Genomic DNA, 19506 nt, shown 5'->3' with positions numbered 1-19506 from the left:
CTCCGGCTCTCCGGTGGTGCCTCAGTGGCCGGAGCGGCGCTGCGGGCTGAGCTCTCATTGGTGCGCTACTGCCGGCGGCTGTCAGGTCCCACCCCACCGCTCCTTGGCCGCTCGGCAGCTGCCCGGTCCGATGCAGTCGCGAGGCGAAGAGAGGCCTGTGCTGCTTCTCTAGGCCGCGCAGAAAGCAGCGATCCGGGGGCCGCGCGTCTGTGCCGCCGAGCTGCAGCCGCTGGCTGAAGCCGGGGCGCTGATAGCTTCCCGTCGCTGGGCCGTTACTCAGCACAACCGGCACCCCTCCCCCAGCCGGTCCGGAGTTCCAACGGCGGCGGTTGGGAAAGTGTGGGCCCGCCGCTGCTGAGCGGAGCGCCAGACGCAGGTACGGGCTCCCCTCCCCGGGGAGGGGCCGGGAGGGGTGCGTGGATGGGCGAGATACGGTGAGGGAATAGTGGGGAGCAATCAGTGCGGCCCCGTCTCGGCGCTGGCGGCGGGGTTACGATTCCAGCATCCGCTGCCGAGATGTGATGGTGAATCGGTCCCTCGGTACGTCCGGCCGTTTCACTTTTCTCCTTACCTATCTGTGGCCCTTCGCCACTGTCTTTGGAGGTCGTGTGGCGGCCCCCTCACGGGCCGTAGCTTGGAGCAGGAGGAAGGGCCGTGGCAGACATTGGCTTTTCTTCCGTGAGGGAAGCGGTGGTTCAGTTCTCGGACCTAAACCGGACAAGGGGGTGGCAAGGCCCTGGTGACTCGCCTGCCTGCGTCTTGGCTTGTGTGCTCGGGGGCTCCTGCCCTGCTCCTATCGGCGTCCTCGAGACTGGGGCGGGGGAGTTTGGAGTGTCATTTGCCTCAGGGGGCCCGGGGTGCTGCGGTCGGTCTATCCCAAGGCCACCTTCTCAATGCTTTTGCTGTGGACGCTTTTGTTCGGCAAATGGGTACACTGACTTTTAAAATCCATGTTAAATTATAGGGTTTATCGGGTCGAAATAGTGCCTCAGCGTCGCTGACTTCTGTAAAGTTCTTTTAAGATACAGACACGTGAAGAGTTTTTTCGCGAGTCTGATTTTTATTTTTTAGCTTCTGCTGTTATTGTAGGAGTCATATACTGGCCTTAAAGTTGCTCTCACATATTAATTTTGAAGTTTAAAGTATTTGGTCTGAAGGTAGCTAGAAGAAAACATTACTGCAGAAACCAAATTGGTGCCGTCTGAGTCTAGGCCGATTTTAAAGGCGTAGCTTCCTAACTAGTGATCGACCGGCTGGTGCAGTGAACCACCCGACTAAAGTGGCTTAAGTGAAGGAACCTTCAGTGCCTGTCAGCCTGCAGAAGGTTTCAGAAGAACAGTTTTCCGTGGTGCAGTCTTGGTTGGAGCACGCAAAACATTATGTAATCCATTTTAATCCTACAGTTGCCTCAGTTGCCTCTCTGGGTTCTTTCGAGGGCTGCTAAGTTCTTTAGATGAGAAGGAATGGGTAGATTATTTTTTTTTTCCAAGTAGTGTTTCCTGCATTGCGATTTTATTTTTTTTTTTTTCCAACTACACCATTAGGTTTTGAGGTGAACAATTTTAAATGGAAGCTAAGGTTTATATTGTTAGAATTGGTGAGAATATTAATGCTGTTTATTTGTTTTTAATCGAGTTAGCATAAAGGAAGTTCTGGTCCTGTCATGCTTCTTTGGTTTTATGTATATTGTTTTGCTCTTTGAAAACTGTGTTGAGTTACTTCACTATGCTGCATGGTACATCTTTTCATTACTGAATGGATTTCCTCTGTGTTCTTTACCAGACCTACAGTACCTTCTTTCTTAATAATTCTATTACTTTAATGCTTTTGTAGAATACTTAGTTTGGCACTATTTACTTTTTTTTCACTAAATATTTTGTTGCTTTAACTATTGAAGTAGTTGGAGAATGTTCATACCCTTCTGTTCCATTTTTAGTATAATGCAGATGCTTAAATATGAAAGCATCAGCTGTGGTTAGAACTTAAGTTTTCAATGCATTTTGCTCAATGAAGGGGTGAGGGAAACCGCTTTACTTCCATATTTCAGTGGTATATGTTGCAAAATGACAATTTAAAAACAAAACCAACAAACAAACAATGACAAACCACCCAAACAACAAACAAAACAAAAAAACACAACAATTTGAATATTTTGCTGCTATAGTTAGAGCACCACTAAAATTTACAAACTAGCAGCTATATTTATGAGCTTGACTTTGTTCTTGTGTATAGTTCCTCTAAAATGGGTAATTTAATTTAAATACACAATTAGAATAATTTATATTTAATGTAAATGTACGATTTCTAGATAAGTGTTCGCAAGGGTTGGGCTTTGGAGACTAATACCCAGTGATGTGAATAATAGGAGCCACTCTCTTATGATCTGCAGAGGGAAGAGGGCAGGAATAATTGTTTTTATGAAACAACTACATTTGTGTTACCCTAGGAATTGAAAGGTAAACATTTGAGGTGTTCTTTCAGACTAGATGCTTTTTCCCTGCTCTTCTGGAAGACTTAATGGAAAAATTATTTGCTGAAGAATGGATTGAAATCGCTGCCTTTGGGTAGTTTTACATTTGTCATTTTCTATGTTGCTTTTCTATTCATAAGAAAGGTAAAGAGATAAATTTGATAAAGTGATCTGGCATTCATTTAAAAAGCTATCCCAGAGTGTGAGAGTGATGCTCCTTAGGTCTGTTTTACTTCTTACCCTTTCTTGATGCAACAGAAGTTTATCTGCCTTCCACTGTTTCGTCCACAGAGTTTTCCTACTTAATTTCTATGGAAAATGCAGAATAATTTTAAACTATATATAATATTTTTTCTTACTGTATTGTCTCTTCAGCACTTTTACCAGCATTACCATACCAGTGCTGAATATCATTGTTGTCTTTATTGGTACTGAAATGACTAAGGGTTAAGTAGCTACATTGTTGGGATATGTTGATATCACTGTCTGATGATGCCATTGCAATGAGCACAGACATTTACATCATACATACTCAGAACTTGTTAAGGCTATAGCTTAGGTATTTACAATGTATCTTAAGCAAATGTGTCCCATTAGTTATTCATCTGTACTTACAGAACTATATGCTTAATGTAATTTGTGGTCAGTGTTGCTTTTGCCCCAGTTTCAGTAGGAGTCCGGATAAAGCATGCAGCAGACCCCATCAGTATTACAGTTTGGTTTTTTAAATGTGCGATTCCTTGTTCACTTCCCATAAACTATATTTTAGGTTTAATAAAATAATTGGTCACTTAAGGCTGCTGTTCTTCACAACTTTTAGCAAGGCTAGATGGTGCTAAATGAAGGGGGAGGTTGTGACTTTTAATTTGTACTGTAAAAATTTTTGTCTGGATCAATATTTAAGAAATCAGGTTATATTTTCTAACATTATGAACATTAAAAAACACTATTGGGAAGGGTAACATTAAGTTTATTCCCTCACTGAAGTATCTGACCAGTGTATGTTTTGAGGACAGATAATGCCTGTTTTATTAAAATTACGTTACGACATTTGGTGGAAAACCACTAGGCTGAAATGCTGATTCAGTTTGCCTTATAAACAGTGATATCAGAATTACTCTATACACCCTGGGGATTCTCTCATATCCTCATTCCATTCCAAATCCAGAGGTTAAGGACACACTCGTGTGAATACAATGAATGACACACCAGTTCCAGTATAATAGAAGCATTGTTTGCATTTGGTTGAAGGTATCCTCCTGAGGAGGTTCAGTAGGTATTTTGTATCAGATTTGTTCAGTTAGTGATGGTCTGCTGTTTTTTCTGGAGTCACAGTGAAGGAAGTAGCAAGTATTTCTTTTAAAGAAAAGAGTTGTTGCTACCCAGGATTAGGTGGAGAACTCTGGAATCAGAATCTTCTCTTTCAGTAGGCAGTTTCCATTAGATTAAATGAACGTTATTTAAAGTCTACATTACAGTTTAATGTCAAGTAGTTTGGTCATGGTCTTTGGTGTAAATCATTTGCCATATATGGCAGCAGACCATTTTTAGCACATTTAAGCTAACTTGGGGCACAGTGCTACCTCAGCTGATTAACTGCTCAATGTGTGAATTCCACAGACCAGCTTCCAGTCTTCTGAAATTACTTTGACAAATAGCACATATTTTCTGAGTGACATCATATTTGTGGTGTTGCTGAGCTGTTTATAGTTATTCATAATGTAAACTCCTATTTTAATTCTTTCTGACAAGTGGATTGGGAAGCAAGAAATTCTGTAGCTATCATCGTGTGCTGGACTAGAGTTTAATGTGCTTTTACTGGCCAGAACAGGCTATTTATACCTCAGTTTTAGCAGCATGTGTTCTTCTAATTTTTTAAAAAAAATATAAATTCCTAATACCACCACCTGCTTGCCCCCCTCACCTCTCTTCTTGCAAAAAGAGGCTTTTTGAGGCACCACAGTACTTTCTGTTGGCTGTGAACATGAACTTTGTAAGTAGAGGTGAAAGAAGTGGCTCCTTCGGTGCTCACAGGAATAAGAGAAGTAAAGAAGGAAAAATGGTACTGTTTTTCTTGTTCATAAGACAGCCCAAACTTTTTTCCAGGCTGTAGACCTCTTCCTTAAACCTCTTTCTCTTCTCGTCCTGATTTGCAGCCTAGAGTTAGTATCTGGATAACCTCATCTGATAAAGAATAGATGAGGTATTCCAAATTTGAATTACTGCTTCTGCTGATTTCATGAACATGTGAGGTGGTTGTTCCTTTAACTGACAGAAATATGGTTTATTCAGGATCTTCATTTAAGAGACAGTCTATATTTTTATGGGAGGTGATCAGTCCAATCTTCCTGCTACTTCTTCTAATTGGTACTGTTGGTCACCCACATCTAAAGAATCTGTGATTTCCCTCTATCTTAAAGAAAACTGTACTCGAGTTGAAAGCATTTGGCTGTAGCATCCTTGGCAAAAAAAACGGGGATTTGTACCCTACAAGGGTACTCACAGAGTCTATTGAACTGTCATGCTGTGCCTGTGTTTACTATTCCACAAGCATACTCAATGTAACATTCTAAGCAGTATGCATTCATACTGTACCACAGAGAATATTCACGTATCCAAAACATGGATAGTTCTTCTGCCACCTATATTCAATAGTGCAACTATTCTTGAAAACTACACCTGTAAACACATTAGAGGACAAGCTTTGAACTATTGTCAAAATATTGCCAAATATTATAAGTAAGGTATTATTGATAGATTATGTAACCAAAGAACCAAGGGCAACGAAGTTGGTGAGGGGTTTGCAACACAAGCCCTGTGAGGAGAGGCTGAGGGAGCTTAGCCTGGAGAGGAGGAGACTCAGGGGTGACCTTATTGCTCTCTACAACTACCTGAAGGGAGGTTATAGACAGGTGGATGTTGGTCTCTTCTCCCAGGCAGCCAGTACCAGAACAAGAGGACACAGTCTCAGGCTGTGCCAGGGGAGGTTTAGGCTGGATGTTAGGAAGAAGTCCTATACAGAGAGCATGATTGCCCATTGGAATGGGCTGCCCGGGGAGGTGGTGGAGTCACCATCACTGGAGGTGTTTAGGAGGAGGCTTGATAGGGTGCTTGGTTGCAGGGTTTAGTTGATTAGGTGGGTTGGATTAGTTGATGGATTGGACACGATGATCTTGAAGGTCTCTTCCAGCCTGGCTTATTCTATATTCTGTTCTGTTTCTGAAACTGCATGGGGTTGTGGCCATGAGAAATCAGCTTGTTTCGTCCATTGTAAACTTGGAACTAGCAGTCAGAGTTGGAACACTGTAAAAGTGTTTGTTTGCAGTGGCCTGGCAGGAACTGAGCTTGAAACTTGTATATAGATTTGAGATGGAAAAGTTGTTTAAGAGGAGAATGCATCTAACGTTTCACAACACAAGGGAAGGAGAATTGATGCTTATCTCAGGTGTGCTGATTTGCAGGATGGCTCTTGGCAGATTTCCATAAAGGAATTTCCTGTCCCCTTCCTTCTCCCTGATGTAAATTAAGAGGATGCAGTGGTGCATTTACTGAGTAACTGTCTTTACCTAGCTTGCTTAGGTGTGTGTTTACTCTTTTATTCCTCCCCTCATTCTCTTAACCAATTCTTTTTTTAATTGGTACTATATATTTTACTGATTTGCTAAATATCTCTGATACAGATATATCTATGAATATATTTGGGTTGGCATGCTTTTGTTAAAGCACAGAACAGAAATAGTAATTTCATTAATGTAATCCAAATTCCTATGTGCAGTACAGGAAACTTTAACTAGTAATTTCTTTGAAGGTTTTGGAAAAATTTGTCAGTGAGTATGCGAAGGAAGTAAGAGTTTATGGCTGGATTTTAGTAGGTCTATAGTGTTTGCTAAGCTGCCAGAAGCATCTTGATTTGACCTTTAAACACCTTTCATACAGCTGATACTTCTGGCAGGAACCCATAACTCATGATTGCAATGTGTATTCTCTGTATTTAGGAAATCATCATAGTTGTTTATGTTTCTTTGACTGCAGAGATCTGCTTAGTCCTAGTATCCTGCAAACACTCCAATGCATTGTAATTGTTCTTTATAACATACATATTCATCGCTGGGATGAGCACTTCTTTTAATGGTTTAAGATAAGGGACTTAATTTCCTCCAAAGAAATGCTACAATTAATGCTTTTTCTTTCCCATGATGATCATATTTTATTTTCAACATCTGGCAAGGCTCTTTAATAATAAGCTTATTCTCAAGTTGCTAATAATATTAAATAATATGCTATTCCATACAAATTTACATACATAGTGAAACCATTTAACAAAAGGTTTTTCAAAAGTTACATATTACTTTCTAGAGGCGTAACATTTTCTGTGAGTTTTTGTTTTTATAAGGGATTGTAACTAGAAATTGATAACATTTTCTCTTTTTGTTTCAGACTAGAAGATGAATAATCTTTCCTTTAGTGAACTGTGTTGCCTATTCTGTTGTCCACCATGCCCAGGGAAAATTGCCTCCAAACTGGCATTCTTACCTCCTGATCCCACATACACACTGATGTGTGATGAGAGTGGTAGTCGCTGGACTTTGCATCTCTCCGAGCGAGCAGACTGGCAATATTCTTCTAGAGAAAAAGAGGCCATTGAGTGCTTCATGACTAGAACGAGTAAAGGTAATAGGATTGCCTGTATGTTTGTGCGTTGTTCGCCTAACGCCAAGTATACTTTGCTCTTCTCACACGGAAATGCTGTTGACCTAGGACAGATGAGCAGTTTTTACATAGGACTGGGTTCCCGGATTAATTGCAATATATTCTCATATGATTATTCTGGATATGGTGCAAGTTCTGGGAAACCAACAGAGAAGAATCTGTATGCTGACATTGATGCTGCTTGGGTGGCTCTTAGGACAAGGTAAGACATTAGTTGCCTTTTTTTTTTTTTTTAAAGCATACTTTTCAAATTATTGTGCTTAATCTGCATTGGTAGTTTAACCAGAAATGGTGTATTTTAGGATTAATGGATTCACATCCAAGCTGATTGGTGGTGCCTTATGCTGAAGGCATTGACAGTATTGAGGAGTATCAGTATATAATACTGATACTGAAAAAGAGCAGAATTGAGCAAAACATGTTTCAGTCCTTACTGTCATGCATGTTTCTCAGTTGGAAATTTCAAAAGATAGGAAAAGTGTATAATTGATTCCCCAGTAACTGAGCAACTGGTTTGATGTGAGTGAGAGAAAAATGCAGTTTCTTTTTTTCAGACAATTTCATCACCTAATTTTTATGTAGAGTGGGGCAATGGAAAATCTTCTACAAGAGAACCTGATGAGACACTATTTGGATTTCTGTATGGTGTTCAGACCACCTTTGTTTCAGAATTAAAACTAGCAGCTACAGCTTTCCTGATGATAGCTTTCTATATAAAACAAATACATTTTTGTCTTAGCAAAATGTAATGTGTGGGAGAGGATTTAAATACATTATGGTAGAAACAAAACCCAGGAATTCGAATGAGTGGTGTTAGCTCAGACGGTCCTAAAACTAGACGTATGCAAAAATGCAAACTGGAAGATATTGTTTCAGCAATTTCTGTGTTCTAAGCTACTGGTTTTAGGGAGATGAAATTGTAAGATGAAAGACTCTGGAGACATTCTCTGATACAGGTAAGGATCATAGGCACCAAATAAAGGCAGCACCAAGTACAAATTTCTTAAATTTGAGAGTATTTTTCACCATGGTTTACTCCATTCAGAGCAATATTCTTGTGTTACAAGCACCCGGACTACAAAAAGATTATTTTTCAAAATAGTATGCAGTCATAAGAGGAGATGTTCACCAAAAAAAGCTTATATTGTGTGTTTTGCACCAAAGAGCTGTGAAAATCTACATTTAACATAGAGCAGCGTATTAAGGTTCAGTCATTGCAACTTGAGCAAACTATTTCATAATGTCATATTAGGGGTGTGACTTAGTGTAAGGGCATGTAAACACACTAATTCCTGGAGCCTGGTAGTTGTCACAGTGTATTTAGTACTCAATAAGTGTATTACTAACTTTTTTCTTGTTACTCTGGATTGTGTAACCCCTTTTCAGTGTTTTAAATATACATATAATGTGAAAGAAATGTGGGACAGTCACAAAGGGGTGATACTTTTTAAAGAAGCATGTTTTACTCATGTATTAAAGTAGGGAGAACACTTACTGTCATAAATATCATAAAACCACAGGAGACTGATATTCAGCCTTGTATATTCAAAACTATGTGTACTGTATTGTTTGATTAGATTTTTGGCATTTATTTTGATTACAGCAGGAAGATGAAATACAGCCTGACATCCATTCTGCAACCCAAGAGCTGCAACAGGTGCACTGTTGACTATGATTTGTAGTTGATAGGTGGCCTGTGGAAACCACAGTAATATTGACCAAAACATAACAAGGCTTGTGAACAATGTGGAAGGCAGTCTGGATTATTTAAAAGTACCAGAAAAATAAAAGGAAACTAGATGGTGGAAGTAATTTGTCAGTTTAGACACTGTTTTATTAACCAGTTTGTCCTTCCCTCTTCATTTGTGATTGTAAACCGAGAAGGAAATGTCATTGCAGCTCGAACTGTTGCACCATTTCTGAACAACACACAGTGTACCGACCCAAATCAAATACATTTGTTCAATATAATATCTCATCTGAACATGCCCTTTGAACAGATGATGTTGGTAGGAGCTATAAATACATACTACATCCATCTACTTCTCTCTCTTCCATGTAGGAGTGATGTCTTCTCAATCCTGTTTGCTGTGGTGGGTTTTTTTGTGTAAACCTCCTTTGGAAATGCGTATTTCTGTGAAGTGTACAAAGCTTGGATTCATCTCTTAACTTGTGGATTTCACAAATGTGAACTGAAGTTTCTTCTATAGCATAAGCAGTGGTTGTTAGTTTCCACTATGGTACTTACAACAACTTTAAAATTGGCAAACCTAGCCTTGTCCTTGTGTCTAAATACCGAGTGCAGCAGGCAGAAGTTCAGCACGTGATTTTCGATATACTGTCTTGCACAGTGTGGTTACCAGTCCATGGTATTCTGAGACAGTGCTCAGCTGTGTTTAAATATTTAATGAATAACTGGACCAGAATGGAGCCTTTGAGCATTTGATGCAGCATTGATTCACTTTTCTATCATAGCTTGTCCTATTAGGGATGCACTGGCACCATCTTTAATGTTTTATAATGTAAATATTCTGCAAAAACAACGTAATTTGGCAGCTTGCTTGCAGAGTAGATGTAAGTGTAACTCCTTTGAAATTCTCATTGATGGGATGAGAGAAGAAAGAGATCCTAGACTTCCAAATTGTGTTTCAGAGATTATGATGGAATGAAGAAAAGAGTGGAGACATTAGCTATGGAGGTTGATCATAGCTATCCACAGCTCACTGCATTCTTTGTTCTGAGAAACAGAACCCAGCATTAAAAGGTGTTTATGGGTGGATTGAAATGGTTATGTGGACTTTATTCTATAGTTAACACAGCTGCTGGTGGTGGAGAGTGTTACTAGGTTATGGTTTATGCCTTGGAAGGACAATACAGATGGTCATCTGTAAATTGATGCAACTATTTAGTGGGGTCTGGACACCTAGGGTGAAATAGTCTGTTGTTAGTATTGAGTGTGATGGTGAGGGTGGTCCAACACCATTTTTAAAAAGTGGTTGCTGTAAGTGTATGTGAATGTTATCATTCATGTAAATGAATACAGAAGGATATTTTGGCAGCAGATCTCAAGAGGTAAAGAGCAGATGCTGATTCTGAATTGTGTCCCTATTCTTTTAGCTGCTTTGAGTTTTTTAATAGGAAGCAGTAGCTACCTGCGTGCATGCTGACTGTGGAAGAAGAGGTGATTCACTGCCATCATGCTTGGAGAGGATGCACATTATTGCATATTCATATGCATGGGACATTATAGAGGCTGCAAGTGAGGACATTCTTTTCCTGACTGTCACAGCTACAAAGTGTTGAAATATCAGTAGTCATTTTGGGATACGCCTATTTTCTGCTGCCTTTGATGACACCCTAACAAAGGTGGAAAGGTTTAACCAGCCTCAGGCAAACACAGGGGCAAGTGGCACCCATTCACAAATCTGAAGACTTCCTGGAGCTGTCTCACTACCATATTTACCTTTAACAAGCCTTTTCCTTGTTATATACTGTGAGCTATAGAGTAACTGAAAAATTGAAAGGTAAATCTCACTATCAGACTGATGTGTCCAAGTGGACAGTGTCCATAATTTGATCAGCCAAATGTAAGAATAATATCAAATCTACTTGGATGTTGGCTGAAAGTGTTCTTTTGAGAATTCAAAATTATGTAATCTTTCTTTCATTCAGAAGCAGAGGATCTTTTTTATTTCTTTTTTTTTGGCAGAAGATGAGGAGCCTTGACTTTCTGTATGTGAGGGGAAACTGAGCATTTTTTTAAGCTTATAGGGAAAAGCAGCTCAATAAAACAAATGTACTAATAGGATCAGGTACTACGAGTAGGTTTAGATAAGGCCAAACCATCATGAAAGAGGCAGAGGAGTTGCAGCTTGTTAATTGAGTAATCGTGCATGGGCTTGCCTCGTATAAGACATAGTTTCCTTTTTCTTCTAGCAGTGTTACTTGATCTGTACATAAGAAGGGAAATGTGCATCAGTGTTGACAAACAGCTGTATGCTCATAAATTTTATTCATGGTCTGGAATGTTGATAGTTGAAGGTGTGGAGGATGTCCGTGCCCTTCAGGTTCTGCAATTTGCAGCTGTAATTTTGTGTGATGACAAAAGCTTCTGAAATGTGCATTAAATTCTCTCTGGATGTTCACCTTTGTTCCATGTGCTCCAAGCAATCTGTCAGCTGGTTAAATGTGTATGTTGCAGTAGTTTCACAAACAGTAGCCTCTCGAGCATCCATTGCACCTCTTCATTAGTGTGAGCCTAAGAGGTACTAAGTGATCTTACTGATACTTTTTGTCATTGTCATATGAAGATTTCTAGTTTAGCAGTTCAGAAGTAAAATATAAGTTGTTTTCTGTCTCCCTTGGGTATATTGAGGGCAGGTACTGTAAGAGCCTCCAAGTGTGGTATGGTCATTTCAGCTAGTATTTGGTTATTAAAGGTAGCTGCAGTGTTTCAAAAAACCAAAGCCAGACATACATTTTTTAGTTTGCATATTGCTTATCATGGCATATCCAATGGAAATACATAACATGCTGCATATCTAGTGTAAGTGATACATAATACACATCCAATTAAAGTGTTCCTGCCTGTGGTGGGGGCTGGACTAGAGCACCTTCCAGCCCAAAACATTCTGATTCTGGTAAAATAAAAGTGGAGGAGGCAGAAGTGGAAAAGAGGTGGGCTGCTACTAAGATAGGTGTTTGATACAGTGCAGAAAAGGTGTTCTTACAGGAAAAAAAGGGGAAACTCTTACAGTTTTTGTTACAGCATGTTGTGATGTTTGTCACAAAGGCAGAAAAAAGATTAATCCTTGTTTAGTTGTTGTTTTTCTCTATGATTTTTCTCAGCTTCTAGTAGAAGTGTTCAGGGTTGCCTCTTTTACAAGGCTAGATCTATACCTGATCTGTGATCCTACATAGGCTGAAATGGATACTGCCTTCATTAGTCACCCTGTGTCAGCATAGGCTGGGATTGTGAGGAGCAGTCTGATTGTATGGTTGCAACCATTTATTGGCTTGCTTCTTGGTTTAACTTGCCAGTGGCATGGCATTTCTTCCCTGGTCCTGAAGACAGCCAGCACAAAAGTACAGAAAAGTAGTTGATCCCCTGCTCCCAAAGAGAATAATTTCATTTCCTAAACTAGTTAGTGAAGCCAAAGAAGGGACACCATGTGCTGAAGACATAAATTAGGAAGTGATTCTCTTCTGTTTCGAGATAGCTTAGCTTTGTAGTGACATTGATCTGTGCCTTAGTCTGATGACAGTTTTATGTAAAAAATGCTTTAAAGTTACTTGTACTTTCCAGTCAGCTAGTCTTTAGTTACATGTACATAAAGGATAATTCACGTGTTGAAAGGAGTTGAAATCTTACTTGCTGTGGGAAAGAAAAAAAAGTGGCACGCCTTTAAACTACAGAAAATACCTGTCTTTTAAGTTTTTATGCAAGTTTTGGTCCAGATCAGTTGTACCTTCTCAGAGAAAGCACTCTTCCTCAGGGATGTCTCTGCACAGCTACTTCTAGGATTTTGTTCCAAGGTATTTTCTGACAATTAGGTATTAAAAAAACCCAACCCACCAACACTAGTAGCAGCAACAACAACAACAAACTGCCTGTCTACTCAGACAAATTATTCACGATTACCTGAGTAGCATGAGACAATAGTGTTTACATTTATTCCTGTGATCAACATAGTGAACTTTCAAAGATATCAGTGGTTCTTACAGCATTTTTTGAGCTCATAACCAGCAACTTATGGCATATGACTTTGTATCTGTTACCTTTCCATTCCTCAGGAGGTTGTGTAATTCTTAGGCACCAATTAAGAGAAAATTGTTGCTGCCACTTTGTCTTGATTTGATGTTTTCTTATTTGGGAGATCAAGTCTGTAGTCAATTTTCTACTGAACTTCTTGGAGTTTACCTGAAGTTTGCAGGACTGTCAGAAGGAGGAACAGATGAACTTAAAGCAGCAGTTATCTTTTCAAGAATTCTTGGATTGAGAAATAACACTTGGAAGACAAGAACTGAGAGACAGCTGGGCTCATCATTTTTCTAAAACTTTTCAGAGCCTGTTCAAGAGAAAAGGGATGATGACAGACACAGCAGAGGTTGTTCCCTGTTTTCCAAGCTTCTTGTTTTGTTGTTTTTTTCCAAGCCAGAAGCTTTGAACTACCACTTCTGGTGATTGCCTCACATTTCAGTTTCCAGATTGCAAAACTAATTAGTCTCTGGTGGGTGCTGTGAAGGCAATCTGTTTGACTGTGATGGAGAAAGGATTGCTTTAATCTATATATATAAACATTTATTAGAGTCTTTGTAGCTAATATTTAGCTATCTTTAGGCTGAAATATTTGAATCCAGAAAATAAGGGAAGAATATATTAAAAAGAATATGCCCCAAAAGATAGGTCTAAGACTTGCTTTAAATTTCTGTGGTCTGCATCTTGTGAAGTTCAATACCTGAGGAAATGTGAGTCTGATTATTTGCAAGGGTTTCTATTTGAGAACTATATTGTGTTGTAGCATGCTGTGCAAACTCCATGCTGTACTAATGATGCAAAGTGTCAGGTATTAATGTGAGTTTTGTTCAGCTTATATAAAAGGGATAGAAAATCATTCTGTACTCCAAGAATGGACAAATGTGATTTGAATTACTTTGCATTGGGGCATTAATTGTAAAAGGGTAAGTGCTAGGCTGTTCTCGGGTGTTTCAGAATAGTTGAAACTAAAATGGAAGCAAGATCTTCATTATGTCTAAGCTTTAATTTATTATCTTTTCCTGTACTAGAATTTTGAGAATCTTTGGAGCAGATTTTTATTTTTCTTTTTTAATCCTCTGAACTATCAGATAGAGGGCTTGCCTGAATGACTGTTACCTAGCTTTCACAGAAAATACATAGAGGTAATGGTTGCACTTCACCTAAATGAAAGTAGCTGATTATCAGTCCTTTTAGTATTATAATCAGTTGGCAAACGTTAAACTTCATGCTATTGCACTGATGTTAAGCTAGTCTATCTCAGAAAAATGACCAAGTTTCTGATAATACATGAGAACAATGATTTAAATTCTGTTTAGTTGGTTGGTTTTGGGTTTTTGTGGGGTTTGTTTGGTTTTGATGGGTTTGTTTTGTTTGTGGGTTTTGGTTTGGTTTTTTTTTTTGGGGGGGGGGGGGTTGGTTTCTCTTTTTTTTTTTTTTTTTTTTTTTATCATACAGTGTGGTATCTCTTCCCATTTAACATACTTCCTTTTTCAAATAAATTAAGCAATGGTATCTGGATAGATACACTTTTGCCATCTGAGCCTGTACTGAGAGTGCTTTGCTAGCGTAGATCAATGTATCGGCAGCTCACTTCCACTGTGGGCACTGTTTGCCAGCTTACATTCTGATCAGAGGCTTTTGCAGTGTTAGTTGGGAAAAATGTTTTTAGTATCCACAGTAGGGCGGAAAACTGTATTAGATCTGAAACTAAATGTTTCATGACTCTTGTCTGCCTCAGTTAGAGGAAAAATACGTATCTTCATTCTACTAGGAGGGAGGCTTGCACTCTAACTTATTGGGCTGTCTTAATTGTGGTTTAGGCTGGCTATTCCTCTTGCTAGCTTGCATGTCTCATCAACTATGTTAAAAAGGAAGCATCTGAGCCATTATGTAGAATGCTATTTTGGCCACTGCCTGTATGGGAATGCTATAGGTCCCACTCAGTTGCAGAGCAATGTTACTAGCTTGTGGGTCTTACTGTGTAAGAATAATGACAAACAGATTTTGGGGGCTTTGACTGTACTCCACTTGGCGATAACTTGAGAGCTTGTAATGCTCTACTCGGTTTTCTGTTGCAGGTCCACTAGTTACCAATAAAGGCTTTCAGCTAGTGTACAAATCACATTCACAAATCCATATTTTAAAAAAAAATAACCCCATGTATTAAAAATAAAATAAACTTTTAAAACAAACAAAAAAAAATCTGCAAATACAGAGTAAATAATTGTCCATTTAAGTCAGAAATGTTATAGAATGAACTTGCATGCTCTTACACTGACTCCTGCTTCGTAGCTGATGCTCTTCAGGAAATTTTTGTCTTCAGAAATGCTTTTTGTGCCCTGCTGTGTAGTTGTGGTTTTGTCTGTTTAAGTTTATATGCTTTTTTTAAGTTTAAGTTTATAGGTTTTTTTAAACATTTTTCATTTCCTAGGTATGGAATCCGCCCTGAAAATGTGATTATATATGGCCAGAGTATAGGAACAGTACCATCTGTGGATCTTGCTGCTAGGTATGAAAGTGCTGCTGTAATTCTTCACTCTCCACTGACCTCAGGAATGCGAGTAGCTTTTCCTGATACAAAGAAGACCTACTGCTTTGATGCATTCCCAAAGTAAGTTGTATGATTTTTATTTTTTTTATTATACATGCATTTTTCTCTATTACAGTTTCTGTAGGGGAATCTAGCAAATTCTCTAAAATGTCTTTCAAATGTTAAAAAAATAGAGAAAAATGACAGTGAATAACAACAAGGAACACTTGATTTGCAGGAGCTTACAGACCTTTGTAAATATTCTGTTTTTCTTGTCTCAAGTTATTTCAGTGGGTGTCTGTTAAAGAAGTTATTATTTTTATTACTGGGTATGCCCTAGTATCACTAATCCTAACAAGCAGTTCTAGTCCAATGAATTGCTAATCTGAGTAACTGTGAATAGAGTCTTTTTCATATATTTCTGTAAGTAACTTAAACTGGAGAACAAAAGTAGACCTTAACTGAAGAAAATTCCTGTCACATATACATATTTTGGAACTAGCTGGCCATTACAAACTAGTACACTTGTCTCACTTCTGACAAGCACCTTTTTACTGGAAAACTCTGAAATATGATTTCCATCAGTCCAGTGACTTGGATTTTTTTTGAGGGGAATATGGTAATGAATGCCACTTTTTAGATAGATTGGTATCAGTTTTGATCCTTACAATTTCTGATAGTGTTTTTGTTTTCTGTGTGGCTGTTCATGTGCTATGGTAGTGGCTTCCAAGGCAGTCATAAGATCTAATTTTCTAATGATTTAAACGACTTCATACTTAATTTTACTTTTTAATTACAAATTGTAGCTTGAATTTAACAGTCTGGTTCTTAAAATAGATTTAATAATGCTCAGTGTGTTTATAGATTTAATCTTTTCTTTTTTTTTTTCAGCATTGACAAAATTTCTAAAATAACATCTCCTGTATTAATAATCCATGGAACTGAAGATGAAGTAATTGACTTTTCACATGGTCTAGCATTATTTGAACGTTGCCAGAGACCCGTAGAACCACTGTGGGTAGAAGGAGCAGGCCATAACGATGTGGAACTCTATGGACAGTATCTTGAAAGATTAAAACAGTTTGTGTCACAGGAATTGGTAAACTTGTAACTTTCTTTGTATAGTTACATGATTTTTCATTTCACTGCAGAACTGCACACCTTGGTAAAACCTGAAGGTTGTGTTTTCAAATGATCTTGGTTGCCTTCATTAAATGTACAGGTAATTTGTCAACATAATTAATGAAGGTTTTAGTGCCAGTATTATAAACTGGAATTACATGATCATGCAGTCAAGCTTGGCAATTCATATTACTTTATGTGAGTTGTTTTTTCTTCTTCGATAAAAAAAAAAGAAATCACAAGAAGTACTGTATGAAATTTTAATTATATAAAATCAAATGCTGTAAAAGTGTTGCCAAATGATTTAGCATATCAAACCAAGTTTATAAATATTTTTAAACATCTCAAAATGTACTGTGACTTCCTCTGTTGCACAGGTGTAAATTAAGAAAACAGACTTCTAAGCAGATGTTCTGTAAAAATGTAATAGCCATGAAATTTGAGCAAATATGTTATAAGAATAGAGAGTCACTGGAAGTGACCCATGCCCTGTTATAAGGCAAGGGAGTCAAAAGAGATCTTTTCCCATATTTTTTTTATCTTTTTGTGCTTAGTTTTACTTCAGTTGTTTTTTTCTTGTGTTATTGTTTTTACTTTTCAGGTTAAAGCAATTTACCAACTCATCTTCTCAGCAGTCCTAATTTTGCCAAAATAATGCTGCAAGTTAGCATTATTGTAGCATAAATATCACTCACATGATTGCTACTGAGGACAATAAGTACTTCTTCAAAACCAGTAAGATTTTTAGAACCTAGAAGGCTTTGTGGACAGTGTAGTTTTAAACGAGATTGGAGTGTGTAGTCTAAAATCTTCCTGGTTTTTGAATATTATATGGGGATATTACTAATTGCACCTGAATTGATAGGGGGAGGAGCAAGAAGAGAATGACTTTTTTGTATTAATTCATAGCAAAAATAAACTTTGTAAGTTGCCTTTCCCTTGAATGCATTTTTGTGTGAATGAAATTATGAAAAATAAACTTTAATTATTCGTAGCCTATTTGTAAACAAAGTAGTATTTCAACAGTACACACTGTGCTTCTATTTTTAAGGCCTTACGTAGTTTACTTGTTCATCTTGGGTTTTGTGATTGAGACTATTGTATACTTAAATGTAGCTTCAAGTATTGTGAAAACTTTGGTTAAGATGTGTTGATTAACAGTAAATAATATCCCACACACTTGCTGTTCTTTTTTTTTTTTTTTCCTTTAAATAGCAACAGTTGCTTGCAATATGAAAATAATAAGCAATTATCTGTTCACTCTAGGAAAGCTGAGAACTAAAGCAGTAACACATTGTTAGGAATTGTTAGCACATTTTTTTATTAGCAACTATTGTTTGTGTAGTAAAGAACCACCATAGCATCATAGAGTCATTTAGGTTCAAAGAGACCTTTCAGGTCATCAGATCCAACCATTAACTTAGCACTACCATGTAACCACTAAAACCACTGTTTCAGCACATCTAGAAGTCTTTTAAATACCTCCAAACAGAGTCACTCAACCACTTGTCTGGGCAGCTGATTCCAATGCTTTATACCCCTTTCGATGAAGATCCAACCTAAATTCCCTTTGTGCAACTTGAGGTTGCTTCCTCTTGTCCTGTCACTTGTTACTTGAACAGACCCATTCCAGCTTCCTCTCAGGTAGTTGTAGAGAGTGATAAGGTCTCACCTTAGCATCCTTTTCTCCAGACTGAAAAACCCCAGTTCCTTCAGCTACTCCTCTTAAGACTTGTTGTTCAGACCTCTCTACAGCTTCATTGCCCTTCTTTGAACATCTCTGGCACCTCAATGTTCTTGTAGTGAGGGAACTATAACTTGACACCGTATTTGAGGTGTAGCCTTAACAGTACTGAGTGTAGAGGTACAATTGTATCCCTCATCCTGCTGTCCATGCTATTTCTAATACAAGCCAGGATGTTCTTGGGTACCTGGGCGTGCTGCTGGCTCATACACAGCTGGCTGCTGACCAATACTGCCATTACCCCCAGTACTTTTCTGCCATCCAGCATACAGGTTTTGTGCTGCAGGGCTACTTAGAAATGTACTTTTGTAATGAATTCAAATTCAAAGCTTTCTTTGAAATCCTCAGTACTTCTTGTCTTGTGCTCTTTGATTTGTTAACTGCATAGAAAAAAAATTTGAATTTGTTTTCAAGCAACTGGATTCCTGTTTGTCTCTTTCATGAAGTCTGCTTCAGTCTGTTTTGAACTCCAGATTAGTATTCAGGCACAATAATATTAGACATTAGATTTTTATATGTGCTTAAATTTAAGTGCATTTAAATAAGTATATAACTGAGCTTTATTAAATCATACTGTATACACAGTTTGACTTCACTTTCTTACTACCTTCCAGCCACTCTCTCTGATTTAGATGGAAATCACTATCATTGAGTGTTTTAAGTGCTTTCTTTGTGTGGGGTGTGTTTTTTGAGAGTACTCTCAGAAAGTCCCAAGGAACGTAGAACTGCAATGATAAGTGGTAAAGATTGGCTGATAGTACTGCAAATTGCAGACAAATGATTAAGTGTCATTACAAGAACTCTAGATTTTCCTAGGGAATATTTTGGAACCCAGAAATTGAGAAGACAGTAAAAGTGGCATAGCAGTTTTGCTGCTTTTGTTTTTGTTTTGTTGAAGCAGAATAAAATTCCTAACAGCATTTCATCTTCAGTAGATGTAGCTGTAATGGATTAGACTGGTGAGTAAAGGTTCTGGTATCTTTGGGATCACTCATGTATGGTTAATTATTGCCAGTTTGTTCTGATTTGTGTCTTTTGGGCAACTTGTTTACTGAAGGAATTAAAATTGGTTTTAGACACAGCCTAGCTTGTACTGTGAATCTTACTATAGCATCATACTTGTCAGTGACATGAAGGAACTCATCTATTGCAGCTAGGATGAAAACATTTGA

At 38.2% G+C, this 19506-nt stretch overlaps 1 protein-coding gene across 1 annotated transcript; it reads left to right on the top strand.

The window, feature by feature from the left end:
* Window positions 1-200: 200 nt before the first annotated feature.
* On the top strand, window positions 201-17786 carry ABHD17B (abhydrolase domain containing 17B, depalmitoylase). The gene is made up of 4 exons (XM_054178678.1): window positions 201-376; window positions 6908-7382; window positions 15370-15549; window positions 16360-17786. Exons 2-4 carry the CDS (start codon window positions 6916-6918, stop codon window positions 16577-16579), a joined length of 867 nt encoding a protein of 288 aa, XP_054034653.1. The 5' UTR covers window positions 201-376; window positions 6908-6915; the 3' UTR covers window positions 16580-17786.
* The last annotated feature ends 1720 nt before the right edge of the window (window positions 17787-19506 follow it).

Source organism: Dryobates pubescens, chromosome Z (genome assembly GCF_014839835.1).
Source record: "Dryobates pubescens isolate bDryPub1 chromosome Z, bDryPub1.pri, whole genome shotgun sequence".
Classification (NCBI taxonomy): Eukaryota; Metazoa; Chordata; class Aves; order Piciformes; family Picidae; genus Dryobates; species Dryobates pubescens.
The sequence above is the reverse complement of the archived record's forward strand: the minus strand, read 5'-3'. Positions and strand labels throughout refer to the sequence as shown.